The sequence below is a fragment of the Neoarius graeffei genome, chromosome 28, assembly GCF_027579695.1.
Source record: "Neoarius graeffei isolate fNeoGra1 chromosome 28, fNeoGra1.pri, whole genome shotgun sequence".
NCBI classification, from domain to species: domain Eukaryota; kingdom Metazoa; phylum Chordata; class Actinopteri; order Siluriformes; family Ariidae; genus Neoarius; species Neoarius graeffei.
Window position 1 is genome coordinate 714,757 of NC_083596.1, and position 15,570 is coordinate 730,326.

Sequence of the window (15,570 nt, forward strand, 5' to 3'; positions counted from 1 at the left end):
CAGACAGTAAACGCTGCTGTGTCCCACTTGGACCGGAGTTCAGCGCGCATGCGCACAGCAGAGTCGCTTTGCTGAAGCTCGAGATGATTTGATTGAGGGAATTAAAGCGGAACTCTTCCACCAATTAGAGAGCGATGGCGGGTGACGTCACTCTCTCCTCGCGCTTTGTGCTCGGATGCTGCAGGAGCGCGTGCGGTGCGGTGCGGATGCGCGCGCGCTCTCTCCCATATTACAGCAGGAGGATTTATTTATTTATTTGTTTGTTTATTTATTTGTTTGTTTACTGTTTGTGTCTGTGAGCGGGGAAAGGCGGAGTCCGGTCCATTCGGTTTGGAATGATTTCTTTAAAAACGGATTTTGGCCGCAGTGACATTGCGGTTTGACTGGCCGGGTTGCCAGATCGCGCTGAATTCACCTGTTATTAGAGCGCGGTGTTGTTGGTGTTGTTGTTGTTGTTGGTGTTGTTAATTATTCCATGGTGTTAATGCAGATGTGTGCTGATGATAAACACTGCATTATAAACCTCAGCCCTCACTCCGGGTTGCCAGATTGAGGCTTGACGTTAACTGTGTTCGGGTTTTAACCTTTAATTCGCGCTGATTCTGTAGAATTAATATTTATTATAATAATTCTTAAAAAATACGAACAATTAATCACACAAACCGGAAGTATTCAGTCCAGCATCCGTCTGGTTTATAGACATCAGAGATTTTGTAGTGCAGCGTTTATAGGGAGGATAACATCCTGTAAATCTGGCAACTCTGCCCCGGGAGGGAGGATGGAGGAGAGCGCGAGACACACCGGAGGCACAGGTGCGGCTGGTCCAGGTGAGCGCGCGCACGCTATAGATGGACATGCAGTGATGCGGTGATGTAGGGCAGGAGGTCAGGGGTCAAGTCCCAAACAAAAGGTGTAGTCAATATGTCATGCCCTTTGTAGTGCACTAATATAGGGATAAGGGAGTTTATGTAGTGCACTTCTTCCACATGACTTCTCAGTGTCATTTGATGTAGTGCACTATGTAGGGTGTAGGATCCATCTCTTCTATAGTGCACATATAAATATGTACTTACTAAATATTATGTGTAATAATAATAATAATAATAATAATAATAATAATGGCTTACCTGGAGATTTAGTGCACTACTCACTGTTTAAGTGCACTATATGCTGTTTCACCTGATGTAGGGCATGATGGTGTTACAGAGAATAGGGAGCTGTTTGGGACGAGGCCCAGTGAGTAATGCTGCTGATTCACTCTGTGCAGACGATGAGGAATAAGTCTGTCTGTCTGTCTGTCTGTCTGTCTGTCTGTCTGTCTGTCTGTTTAAAAGAAGAGAAATGTTATTGTAGTACATTGCAGATAAAATATCTTTAATCCCCTGTGTGTGTGTGTGTGTGTGTGTGTGTGTGTGTGTGTGTGTGTGTGATATGAGACTGAGTGAATCCGCTGTATCAAGCCATTCACAGGATTAGCTGAATCTTTGAAAAGCGTTCACTCAAATTTCTGGGCATTCTGCTGATCAGTCCTGTGTGTGCATGCAGTATTTCAGTCTTAGAAGTTCTTCAGTGCTTCTCCACTTCCTGTTTTGTCACAGCTAAAGTGATGACATCATCACCAGTTTCTGAAAAGAAACCTCAGAGAAATGGTCACACCTCCCCAGTTCACCAGTCAGCCAATCAGATCAACCCAGCTGCTGGTAAACAGAGTAAGCTCCTCCCACTTCCCCTCTTTATTTAGATAATTATGATATGACTGTAATGAATGAAAGTCTCTCTGGTTTCTCTTTCTCATATTTCCTATTAGCTGAAATGTTGACTCCGCCCTCTGTGTCTGAGAAGAAGCCTCTGGCCAATGGACACGCTTCACCTGTCCGCTATCCAGCCAATAGCAGCAACAGCCAGACAGCTAACCAATGTAAGTGTGTGTTACTGGGCATGGATTTATCTACTCTCCTAATGGTAAAGTATGTAGGGAACAGGGGAAAAGGAAAATTAAGTGTGACTCTTTAACAGCCCTGTTTAAGGAAATATAGTTACACACTCCCTCCCTCCCTCCCTCCCTCCCTCCCTCCCTCCCTCCCTCCCTCCTCTAGGTGTGGAGTCTCTACTTAAAACAGATGAAAGGATGCGTCTGGCCAGAGAGAGACGAGAGGAGAGAGAGAGGAGTCTGGGTGAGGCTTTGAATTTATTTACTCACTTTGGCAATAATGTGACCCATCCATTCATATCAATAAACAGAGAGAGAGAGTGAGAGTGCAAGCATTACTAGTCTTCATTTATCATCAGTCCCCCTGTCTGTCTCTCTCTGACCTGTCTGTGTCTCAGCGATGAGGGAGCAGGCTCTGATGGAGAAGGAGCGCCGTGCTCGTCTGCAGTACGAGAGGACGAGGGAGGAGAGGTGTCGGCGTCTGGAGGAGCAGAGGCAGAAGGAGGAACAACGCAGAGCTGCCGTGGAGGAGAAGAGGAGGCAGCAGCTCGAGGAGGAAAAGGTCAGGGGTCAAAGGTCAAGGTCTGTTAAAGTGACTGTTGTGTTCATGTGGCCTTTCTAGTGAAAAGTCAGTAGAGCATGTGGTTTAGGACACGACCCCTGAACCTGTCCTGTCCACTCTCAAGTCTCGCTCTGTACACCCGAACTGTACTGATCATAAACATGGTTTAGAGTACGAGATCTTATTTGTTAGTGTTTCAGTAAACTTTCTTTTCTTTCATTCTTTGATGGAAAATAATGTCAAGCAATTGTGTGTGTGTGTGTGTGTGTGTGTGTGTGTAGGAGCGTCTGGAGGCTCTGATGAGGAAATCACTGGAACGAAGTCTTCAACTGGAGAGCAGAAACAAACGTGGGACCTGGGGGATGAATGGACAGAGTGAGTAGAGAGAGAGAGAAAGGTGTGAAATGAGAGGTGGATGAGAATGTTCTAGAAAGCAGAGATGGACAGACAGTAGAGGTGGTTGGAAAGAGAGATGGAATGACAGACGGGAGAAGGAGGGAGGCGTCAGGTGAGGAAAAGGAGCTTCAGTGCAGAGCTGTAACCTGAGGAAGAGAAGAGAAAAAAACCTGAAATAAAAAAGAGATGGAAGCAAGTGTGCTTTAAAAAGAAAGAGAAATGAGAGAGGGACAGAAAAAATGAGAAATGGAACAGTGTGTGGAAGGAGGAAGGAGAGGAGGAGGTTTAAGTGAAAGACAGACTGATTGATGGAGTATAAAAAAAAAAATACAAGCTCAGTATTTGGCAAGTGGCAGCACTAGAGGATTTATAGTGCAGTTTACTGAGGGATCACTATTTGGCAAGAGGGCAAACTGCAGTAAAAAGTAGAGAGAGATGGAGGGGGAGAGTCAAACCCTGTGTGTGTGTGTGTGTGTGTGTGTGTGTGTGTGTGTGTGTGTGTGTGTGTGTACCTTCTCTCCATGATGAATCTCACTGCGCTTGAGTGTGCATGTGACAAACAAAAGTTTATTTTTCTTCTTCTTGCTTGCTGCTTGTTTGCCAAGTTGTGTGAGATTAAAAACAAGGCGTGTGTGTGTGTGCGATTAAAAACAAGGCGTGTGTGTGAGAGAGAGAGAAATCTCTGTATTAGAGCTCTAGGTAAAATGTTTATGCTGCACACTTTCTTCTTGGAAGCGCCCTTCATGTAGTGCTGTGTCCCTAATACCTCATGCCCCAATCTCTGACACACACACACACACACACACACACACGCACGCACTTCAGCCCATGCATAATGCTGTGCTCTCTTTGCTTTTGCTCTGCCCCTGTTGCCCAGGCGACTATGCCCTCCCCCATGACCTCATCGCTCCCTCTCCTGCTACCAACGAATTAGGCAACGGTATGAACCCCAGCCGCCTCTCAGCCCAGCCCCCTTCTCCTCCCCACTGCCGGTCACTCCAGTGCTAATGTTCTCACACAGCCTGTCAGTCCCGGGGGGGGCGTGGCCTTGTTGTCTGTCAGTCTCTGCAGGAGGGGGCGTGGCCTTGGTGTCTGTCAGTCTCGTGGGGGGATGCACACTGACATCAGGCTGTTTGGGAGTATAAGCACAAATGTGTGTTTGTGTGGGTGTTATTTTGGACTTGAATTTCTCATTTTTATATGTGCGTGCACACACACACACACACACACACACACACACACACACACACACACACACACGTTACAGCATCTAATCATCATCCTCATGCAGTGTTTGTTTTATAAAACTATAAATGTGATGAAAATTTCCCATCATTCCTTTCAGTGGTGCGCTCATCTCATCACATTCACTGCTTTCCTTTCATGTTTCCCTCCCATTCCCCATCTTTCCATCTCTCCGTTTCTCCATCCATCAGTCCATCATGGTCACATGACCTCTGTGGACAACCTGATGCTCCATCGTCTCTGTACACACACACACTCCTCACTTGCTCGCTGCAGCAGTGACGCTGAACTGTGTGTGCCCTGCCCACGGTACACAGGTAACACACACACGCGCACACACACAAAATGTCCTGCTGCTGACCTCTGACCTGGAAGTGTTTCATTTCTCTTCCTGCTCAGTTCCCTCCAGTCCTCACAGGTCGCTGTACTGTGTGTCACCGAGCCGTCGCCGTGCCAACACTGTTGCCATGGAGTTAGGAGGGGCAAATTCAGCCCCGAATACCCCGAAGGTCAGGAGGAAGAATGTGTATTACCCATAATGCACTTTTAAATGAGGGCGCGTGTATATTAACTATAATGCATTGGGGGGGTGTATAGAAGGAGAGGTTGCGTACAGAAAGAAGAACACCAACTGGATCACCTGTGAGAAGAACCGAATCTCCTGCTGATGTTATCTGGCGCACTGCCTCACCGAAGTAAAACAAACAGACACGCAATTACATCTACATTCAAGTCTAAAGAACTGAGCTGGTTGCTGTTATTTAAGACTAATTTTAATGTGTGTGTGTGTGTGTGTGTGTGTGTGTGTGTGTGTGTGTGTGTGTGTGTAGATTGATTCCTAAGAGTCATAATCCATCTCCTGTCCCACTTCGTCATCACCCTCTGTCCCCTCTGAGACACAGACCCTCCACACCTGTCACTGACGACAACAAGTTCACCGTAAACAGGCCAGCCCAAGAGGTCAAAGGTCATGACCCTGCAGAGAAAAAGCCGCTGACTGAGGTGGGGGTCGGTGCAGGACGTGTGAGTGGAACCTGTAAACCAGAGAACCACAAACCTGCTGACAGGAGCACAGGTGAGTGACACACCTGAGACGACGCAGAATTAAATAATGAGTGATGTATTAACTATAAACACTGAGTTCATTTACAGAGCATTCACCTTTGACCTCTGGGAGGGGCGTCGCCAGGACAACAGATGGAGACAAGGCGGCTCGGGTTTCGGTGGAGCGACAGTGTCTCAGTCGTGCACAGAAGGAGCAAGAGGAAAAGGACAGGTAGGTGGGGGTGGGTGTGTCCCAGTGAAGGTGCTGCTGTGGCCTCTGTACCTGTCAGTCTCAAAGGGGTGTGGCTTCTGTCAAAAATGGGTGTGGTCTCATTACCTGTCAGTCTCAGTCAGTGCGTTTACATGCACATAGAGAAAATCGAATTTCTGCCGTAGCTCGACTGAAATCGAAGTTCTAAATGCCATGGAAACACCTTAGCTCGGCTGAAATCGAACCGAACTGGATTTCTCGTAATCGAGCTACGCGACCTAGATTATGCGATTGTAGCCGAGCTACTTAGTGCATGTAAACCCTATCGAGCTACGGAGTCGAGCTACTTACTTCAGCGCTGCCCCTTCCGGAAGTGACGAGTGACGAGACCACAAGCGGGAAACACAACAGCCTCGGTCGGCATGACAACAGTAGTAGCGAGCAGCAGAAGAGGTCAGGAGGAACAAGGAGAACGAACGAAGAAGAGAAAATGGCGAGCAGAACATGGAACTGATAACTTTGTTTATACTCTTGAATAGCTCTTCATGACGACAACCGGAAGTGTACCAACACGATGGGGCGTGTAGCGCCACCTGTGGCTCGGGTGCACAATGTACCTCACACAATAGCTCGATTTCCTTGTGTGCATGTAGGATTGGATTTCTCTGGCACCCCTGCTGGGACCCTCAGCTCGATTACCGACAGCAGCTCGATTTGGATGTGCATGTAAACGCACTGAGTGAAGACCCAGTCAGTCAACTTCACTGTATATATCCACCTGTGATGTCCTTTGAAAAAAAAACTGTTTGTGCGCGTGTGCGTGTGTGAGAGACAGGCTGAAAGCTGAGCACCTTAAGAAGAAGCAGGAGGAAAAGATGAAGGATGAGGAGAAGAAGAGAAAAGCAGATGAAGAAAAGGAGCTGCAGGAGGTTCGTTATTTTGAACACACACACACACACACACACACACACACACACACACACACACACACACACACACACACACACTATAATAAATAGAGGTGGTGTATTGTGTGAGATGAAGATGAGCTGGGTGTTCTGTAGTCTAAACAAAAGCTTGATCCTGATGTGTGTGTGAGCATGAAGACTCCTGCAGGATCACAGAGATAAAGATGAAGGTTACGATAAACATGAGTGAGGACTGAACATTACAACCCAAAGAACACACACATGTACATCAGAGGGGAACAAAGACACTGACATAAATCACTTTAAAATGAATACATCGTGTGTGTGTGTGTGTGTGTGTGTGTGTGTGTGTGTGTGTGTGTGTGTGAGACAGAAACAGGAAGTGGAGAGAGAGCTGATGAAGCAGCAGGAGGAGCAGGAGCGACAGCAGAGGAAAAAGGTAAAAGTCCTTTACACTGTGAATATCACATGCAAACATGACACTTTTATTTACACACACACACACACACACACACACACACACACACACACACACACACACACACACACACAGTAGATCTCCTCCACTTCTGTTCACACTTCACACCCTGGAAACCGTGTGTGCATGTGTGCACGTTCTCAGAGAATCGAGGAGATCATGAAGAGGACGCGGCGGAGTGATGGAGAAATAAAGGTGTGCTGATGGACAGAAGTGTGAACTTTTAATTTTATTATTATTAAAATGAAATGAAGTTAATTTGAATATTATTTCTGTAGAGAGAGGACAGTCAGGAGCTTCAGTCCCCACCGTCACACTCATACACTCTGTCTCCGCCGGGTGAGTTTAACATCAACACACTGCTAACTCGCTGGTATACGAACAGGCTGTGGTTTATAACTAATTAGTAATACCAGCTAGTTAATAATGGTGCAGCTGATGTTTAATACAACCGCGATTCCAAAAAAGTTGGGACAAAGTACAAATTGTAAATAAAAACGGAATGCAATGATGTGGAAGTTTCAAAATTCCTTATTTTATTCAGAATAGAACATAGATGACATATCAAATGTTTAAACTGAGAAAATGTATCATTTAAAGAGAAAAATTAGGTGATTTTAAATTTCATGACAACAACACATCTCAAAAAAGTTGGGACAAGGCCATGTTTCCCACTGTGAGACATCCCCTTTTCTCTTTACAACAGTCTGTAAACGTCTGGGGACTGAGGAGACAAGTTGCTCAAGTTTAGGGAGAGGAATGTTAACCCATTCTTCTCTAATGTAGGATTCTAGTTGCTCAACTGTCTTAGGTATTTTTTGTCGTATCTTCCGTTTTATGATGCGCCAAATGTTTTCTATGGCTGAAAGATCTGGACTGCAGGCTGGCCAGTTCAGTACCCGGACCCTTCTTCTACGCAGCCATGATGCTGTAATTGATGCAGTATGTGGTTTGGCATCGTCATGTTGGAAAATGCAAGGTCTTCCCTGAAAGAGACATCGTCTGGATGGGAGCATGTTGCTCTAGAACCTGGATATACCTTTCAGCATTGATGGGGTCTTTCCAGATGTGTAAGCTGCCCATGCCACACGCACTAATGCAACCCCATACCATCAGAGATGCAGGCTTCTGAACTGAGTGCTGATAACAACTCGGGTCGTCCTTCTCCTCTTTAGTCCGAATGACACGGCGTCCCTGATTTCCATAAAGAACTTCACATTTTGATTCGTCTGACCACAGAACAGTTTTCCACTTTGCCACAGTCCATTTTAAATGAGCCTTGGCCCAGAGAAGACGTCTGCGCTTCTGGATCATGTTTAGATACGGCTTCTTCTTTGAACTATAGAGTTTTAGCTGGCAACGGCGGATGGCACGGTGAATTGTGTTCACAGATAATGTTCTCTGGAAATATTCCTGAGCCCATTTTATGATTTCCAATACAGAAGCATGCCTGTATGTGATGCAGTGCCGTCTAAGGGCCCGAAGATCACGGGCACCCAGTATGGTTTTCCGGCCTTGACCCTTACGCACAGAGATTCTTCCAGATTCTCTGAATCTTTTGATGATATTATGCACTGTAGATGATGATATGTTCAAAGTCTTTGCAATTTTACACTGTCGAACTCCTTTCTGATATTGCTCCACTATTTGTCGGCGCAGAATTAGGGGGATTGGTGATCCTCTTCCCATCTTTACTTCTGAGAGCCGCTGCCACTCCAAGATGCTCTTTTTATACCCAGTCATGTTAATGACCTATTGCCAGTTGACCTAATGAGTTGCAATTTGGTCCTCCAGCTGTTCCTTTTTTGTACCTTTAACTTTTCCAGCCTCTTATTGCCCCTGTCCCAACTTTTTTGAGATGTGTTGCTGTCATGAAATTTCAAATGAGCCAATATTTGGCCTGAAATTTCAAAATGTCTCACTTTCGACATTTGATATGTTGTCTATGTTCTATTGTGAATACAATATCAGTTTTTGAGATTTGTAAATTATTGCATTCCGTTTTTATTTACAATTTGTACTTTGTCCCAACTTTTTTGGAATCGGGGTTGTATTAATACTAGCAAATAAAATTTTTATTTAAATGTCAGACTCTTTTATTGACTCACATTCTCACTCCTCATGGAACACACACACACACACACACACACACACACACACACACACACACACACACACACACACACACACACACACACCAACTCTGAGTGAGCACCTTCGCATTTACTTTTTAATGTGGAACATTTCAGCATTTCATCATCACACTGCAGTGCAGAGGCTGTGTACCAGCACAGAACATTCTCTTTAAAGGTGTGTGTGTGTGTGTGTGTGTGTGTGTGTGTGTGTGTGTGTGTGTGTGTGTGTGTGTGTGTGTGTGTTGTATTTTCCTCCCTGTCACTCTCTGGAGAGGATCAGATTCTGTGTGTGTCGCAGATTTGTGATTAGGAAACTCCATTCAAGGACATTTTAGAGCTATTTTTAAACTGCAGCTGTGTGTGTGTGTGTGTGTGTGTGTGTGTGTGTGTGTGTGTGTGTGTGTGTGTGTGTGTGAGAAGGACAGACACATTTTAATTTTATTTCTGCTTCTGTTTGAGGGCTTTAACTTTATTTATTTATTCATCCCTTTTGTTTGTTTGTTTATCTCTGAGTCGGCTTTAATCCTTGTTCAGTATTAATTTGTATGTTGCAGATATTTTACTGTAGATTTTAAAATGTTTTTTCTGTTGTAAGATTTATTCAGTTCCTGTCTGATTATAATTCTATTTTTATTACATTTGTATTTCAAACAGTTAAAAGCTCATTTCCATAAAACTGACCCTTTTGCAAGAAAACTGTCTTCGTTCCCTCAGGAAAAAAAGATTCAGTCATTTATTGTGTTCTTGCAGGTGAAGCCCTGGTGAACTCTAAGGTAAAAGGTGAGGTGAAAGCCCCGCCCACTGGTGCACAGGTGAGCTCCAGCCCCCAAAACCAGATGAAGCTACAGAATTGTGTTTAAAAACCTGATGGATTTTTTTTTATTTAATTTAATTTTTTTTATTATTATAGGGCACACTGTTATTGGAGCCTAGCTCTGTTGTGTGACCCTCACCACCATTTTTTAAAATTATGTGTTTATTTATTGTATCTGAGGTGGAAGCTTATTTTATTTTATTAAGATCATTACAAAAACAAAACGAGTGAATGTAGATGCTGTTCTGTGGACAGGTAAAGCCACACACACCTGAAAGCATCATCAAACGGCATGAGAGTGCGGAGAGGTGTTCACACACACCTGCACAGGTGCCGCACAGCACGCCGTCATTAAACTCTCCAGATCGTAGAGGAGCAACTAGAAATGAGGACATCACTCCAGTGATGCTCCTGAGAAGCTCAGCTGGGAGAGAGGACCAGAGTACTCAGGTCAAGAGCATCAGCAGTTCATCAGAGAAGCTGCAGGAGGCACAGGTGAAGATCTCTGCTGAAAACAATGAGAAGAAACTTCTTCCAGTCACAGAGAGAGAGCAAAGAACAGGCCAGGTACACAGCACTGAGCTCGCACAGGTGATCAAACAAGATCAAACCACTGGCCAGATGAACAGTTCCCCCTCTGAGCAAGTGAAGACTCCAAACTCCCAACTGGTAAACAGTCCAGCGAAGAATCCAACCACTCAGCAGGTGAACAGCCAAGCTAAAAGCCCAACCACTCAACAGGTGAACAGCCAAGCTAAAAGCCCAACCACTCAGCAGGTGAAAAATCCAACTGCTCAGCAGGTGAAGAGTCCAGCCTTCCAACAGGTGAACAGCCCAACAAACAGCCCAACCACTCAGCAGGTGAACAGCCAAACAAAGAGTCCAATCGCTCAACAGGTGAACAGCCAAACAAAAGGCCCAACCGCTCAGCAGGTGAAGGGTCCAGCCTTGCAACAAGTGAACAGCCAAACGAATTGTACAACCATTCTGCAGGTAAACAGCCAAGCAAAAAAATTTGCTTCCCAACAGGTGAACAGCCAAGCGAAAAGCCCAACTGCTCAGCAGATGAATAATCCAATGGAAAGTGCAACTGCTCAACAAGTGAACAGCCAAGAGAAGGGTTGGACCGCTCAGCAGGCGAATAGCCAAGCGGAAAGCCCAACTGTTCAGCAGGTGAATAATACAACCATTCAACAAGTGAACAGCCCAGTGAAGGGTCCAACATCCCAACAGGTGAACAGCCAAGCGACGTGTCCAGCCTCTCATCAGGTGAACAGCCCAGCAAAGAGTCCAACTGCTCAGCAGGTGAATAATCCAACTTCCCAGCAGGTGAACAGCTCATTGAAAACTCCAGCCTCCCAGCAGGTCAACAGCACAGTGAAAAGTCCAAGCTCTCAGAAGGTGAACAGTTCCTTTAAAACCCAATCCTTACAGCAAGTGAAAGTTTCTACCTCTGAACAGGTGAACAGCCCAGTGAAGCGTGAGCAAGTGAATGGCCAGGTGAACTCACAGGCCAAAACTATCATGACATCACCACAGGTGACATCAAAGACAAAAAGTATCTCCTCCCCCCTCAGCTCACTACCTCCATCAGAGTTCCCGCCACCTCTTAGTGACCTGGAGTATCTGGAAAAAAGGGGCGGGGCCAGAAAGGAGTCGGCTGATGAGGTGCAGTCAATGGAGGTCAGGTGAGGCCTTGTTCCAGATCAGTCACATAATTGGTTTGTTTTAAATGCACAGAAATGTTGTCCTAATTCTGTACACAGTAACCTTCAGTAATGCACTCGATGTTCTTCACTCTGCTTTTCTACACACGTTCAGAACTTTAGAAGTAGTGCACTGTGTAGTGAGGATTGTTTATCCATCATGAGGTGAAGTATCCATGTTTCCCCTCAGCCCCGTCTCTAAAGAGGAACTCATCTCAGTTCCGAAGTTTTCTCCGATCGCTGAAGTTCAGAATGTTGTGAACAGCACGCGAGCGCTGGAGGACCTGCTGGATTTGACTGGTCATGTGATGTATCCCATAATGCCACGCAGCACCGCGCTCGGAGACTGCAACAAGAACGTGATTGAGCCAAAACAGACTTCTAACACACTGAACATGAGGAGCAGAAAGGAGTGAGAGGTGTGTATATGTGTGTGTGTGTGTGTGTGTGTGTGTGTGTGTGTGTGTGTGTGTGTGTGTAATAATAAGGTAAAAATCACAGCTTGTTTCATCATCATACTGAGAAACTGTCAAGAAGTGTAAACTCCTCTGTCCTGAAAACATTGGAAAACTTCTTTGTTCCAGCTTCCCTTCTGACTGTGACACAGCACTGACACTGGAGACTCCTTCCAGAGATGTTTTACACACACACACACACACACACACACACACACACACACACACACACACACACACACACACACACACACACACACATTCTTCCTTACAGGAAACTTCACCACATCAGTGATTTAAAAAAAAAAATCTGTTTATTATCAGTGGAGCGTCTGCTGGACACGCCCCTGTGAATGAGCCGTTACAATAGAAACGATAATGTATCAGTACGAGTGCATTAATATAAAACCGGCACTACTGTCAGAGCTGCTGTTCTGGAGCATTAATCAACACCTTCTGACTAATCAGAATCCAGAACTCAGCAGTGCTGTGGTGTGATAGTATTTAATAACTGTTCTTCGAGTTTCTGTTGTGTTACTGTTACTTTTCAGTGTGTGTGTGTGTGTGTGTGTGTGTGTGTGTGTGTGTGTGTAGGTTGAGTGAGTAACAGAGGAAGAAGGAAAAAGAGGAGATGCTTCATTACTGGATGGATAGACTGAGCATTTTCAAACATTAGCATCGTCCCGCTACAACTAAGAACACTGAGACTTTCGAGGCTGGACTGCATCATCTATTTATTTGTTTGTTTATTTATTTCCCCATAATGAGAACAGTGTGTGCTGTTTATTAACACTGAGTAAGGCTTTGTTTTGGGTATTTGTCTCCCTTGGAAATTACCATAACTTTCTTCTAAACGTCACTATTTCAGACAAATTGGAACAAAAAAGTCAATGTGAGAAACGTTTACAGAACTGAGATGTCATTATTGTGTTTGCAGACAGTCATTTCCATAACATGCTAACGGAGCGCTAACAGAACCAACTGGCTAGTGGTACTAAGTTACTTAGTTAATCAGGTAATTAGTTAGCTATATTAGCCAGCATGTCCTCTATAAGAGCTAATGGTTTAAAAACCCTCATAGACTGTGATTTAAATTCCCTTCTGTTGCAGCATGTGGGGTCGGTGCAAAGCTGGTGTGTAAATAACTGTACATTTATACAGTATATAATATAATATGTTTGTAAAATGACAGCTAGCCAAAGCGCATGAAGGAGAAAAAAAAAACTCAGACAAAAAGATGTAAGCTCTTCATCAGTGCAGTAGATCACCGAAACAGTAGACTAATGCTGCTACACAGTACACTGGACTGTATTTATGCTAAGTTTTCCTGCACTGCATTGGTTTTATGTTTAACACATGATTGTGTAGTGCTTAGTTTGGACAGTTTTAAAGTATTAAGTACTGTATGTATTTAGCTAGCTAACATAACAAAACACACAACACTGGTGAGCTGCTAGCGTGAGTGAGTCAGTAAACTAGCTGTATGAGCACATGCTTTGCTACAAGAGCTAATTCTGCTGGGTTTTTTTTTATCAGAGTCGAAAAGCCAGAAATGATGATAAACCATAATAAAGGCTGAGGGGATTTCTGATCGTATTAAAAATATAAAATTCGGCCTGTAACTCTACCGTCAGCGCTTTGTTGTATTCAGCTGGGGAATATTATATCTGTAGCATAATTACAATGAAAAATTAATTCTGCCTTGTGGACTTCATGCTTTTAGTGAAACACAGACTCTGTTGTGATGTTCAGAATTCCTGATACAGATTATTTTATGATTGAACTTCAGTTTGCTGTTTTTATTTTATTGTAGAAAGCTGCATCCCATGGACAAGCTGGCTACAGGTTCCACATTCTCTGTTTATATTTCTTTTGTTTCTCTGAAGACGTTCACGTGTACCTGATCCTGAACCCCAGACTGCATGAACATTTCTCCACCACTGTTAGCGTTTGGGACACAGTGACGAGGCCGTCACGTTCGTGTCAGGGTTCAGCTTGATTAATGAGCTGCTTTAGATCCATATTTTCACTGTAATGTTCTAGAAAATACAAGTTAAATATTTAAATCTAGTTCATTTCTTCTTGGACAGAACTCCAACCCAGGTCCCAGTGCTGCTGCGGAGTGAAGCTGAGACAGATGTACAGATTTCTGCTCCTGTTCTCAGTGTGTTACTGTGTGATGACGCACCAGAAAGTGTTTTACTTGAAACTGAATTCATCGTTTTTCCTGCTTGTGGATAAATCACATTACTGCACATGTACCTCCTGTAAACAAGCTGCATGAAGTCTGAAGCCTATGTTACACTCATTAATAATGATTAAAAAAGTTAAAAATGACAATCAGCTGTATGACTGTGAGTTTGATCAATTCTCACTTCACTTTACTGCTTTTCTCAGTACTCACTGTGCCATAATAATAATAATAATTATTATTATTTATCAGGAACAAACAGAAGAGTTTTTAAAGAGGATGGAGGGACAGGTTGAGTGTAGGGGGGAATTTATATTTAAATACCTGTTCACAGATACACAGACCAGCAGGGTTTTTACCCATGTGCCAAGAAAACATTTTTCCTCAGGGATCAATAAAGGATTCTGTGTAAATTATTCAAGGAGAGGAAACGATTATATGAGTGTTATCAGTGTCAGAATTCTTATTATAGTAATTACATATTAAAACAAAATCCTAAAATTAAGTTCTGTTTAAAAAAGTAAAAGCTAATGCTAGTTATAACATCTTTTGTTTTTAAGTCTACAGATATTCTACTGTTCTGTTTTCAAAGGTTTTTGATAACTGACATCATGAGTCATAACAGAACAGATTTAATCTGTACCAGGTTGAACCTGGGAAGGTAAATGAGGATGGAGTAATAAATGTAATAATAATAATAATAAAAACATCACCACATTTTACATATCTTTTAATGCTAATCAGTAAATACATCATATTAATCATAACTAAAATGTAAAAAATACTAATCTTTTCTGAAAGTACAATGGTGATCAGCTTAATAATAATAATAATAATAATAGTACATTTTTAAATAGTAAAATGTGCAACTATAAATAAAAATACATAAAATGTATGTAAAATTTTTTTAAACTTGGATATAATACACTAAAATCCTATTTATTAATTTTAAGAAAATATTAATTAAATATATAACTACTGTATTATAATCTGAATTTAGATATAGAAATGACATTATGGCATTATTATTTAATTATTATCTGAAAATAAGTGATTGTATATAGCACGGGCGATTGCTCTAAGACAGCGAGGGAGGCTCAGCCTCCTCTAAAAATGACGAACATCGTGTAGGATGAATTGCGCTAGGCTTATGTTATAGCCGACCTTATAACATTGCTATTTCAGATCCAGAATCATAGAAATATATGTGCTCAACCCAACTACAGTGCAAAATCATTCCGTTATAACTTTCCCCAGTTCGCCTAATGTGTGCGTGAGTTTTTCCCCCTCGTGACAGCGCGATGCAGCCCAGCCTCAGTGCACTTCAATGGCATTTGGGAGCTCTGTGCTTTCAATCTCAAAATGCAAGACGGTTATTGGACAAATACTGCGAAAACGCCCGCCCACGGACTCCCAGCCTCACAGTGGGAGGGACATGGCAAAGCTTTCTGCGAGGAGACTGGTGATTGGTGAA

The 15,570-nt window shown here is 43.4% G+C and overlaps 1 protein-coding gene across 2 annotated transcripts; it reads left to right on the forward strand.

Annotated features, from left to right (window-relative positions):
- Positions 1-648: 648 nt before the first annotated feature.
- On the forward strand, positions 649-14,245 carry LOC132875661 (neurofilament heavy polypeptide-like). 2 transcript variants are annotated; one of them, XM_060912605.1, is made up of 20 exons: positions 649-827; positions 1,599-1,709; positions 1,808-1,918; positions 2,097-2,174; positions 2,329-2,492; positions 2,774-2,867; positions 3,766-3,828; positions 4,325-4,450; positions 4,533-4,642; positions 4,731-4,828; positions 4,964-5,208; positions 5,286-5,409; positions 6,224-6,317; positions 6,691-6,756; positions 6,940-6,990; positions 7,074-7,134; positions 9,681-9,742; positions 10,000-11,432; positions 11,641-11,869; positions 12,500-14,245. In XM_060912605.1, the coding sequence occupies exons 1-19, from the start codon at positions 779-781 to the stop codon at positions 11,864-11,866; spliced, it is 3,366 nt and encodes a 1,121-aa protein (XP_060768588.1). In that variant the 5' UTR covers positions 649-778; the 3' UTR covers positions 11,867-11,869; positions 12,500-14,245. The 2 variants fall into 2 exon arrangements, with proteins under 2 accessions (XP_060768588.1, XP_060768589.1); XM_060912606.1 differs by lacking the exon at positions 3,766-3,828.
- The last annotated feature ends 1,325 nt before the right edge of the window (positions 14,246-15,570 follow it).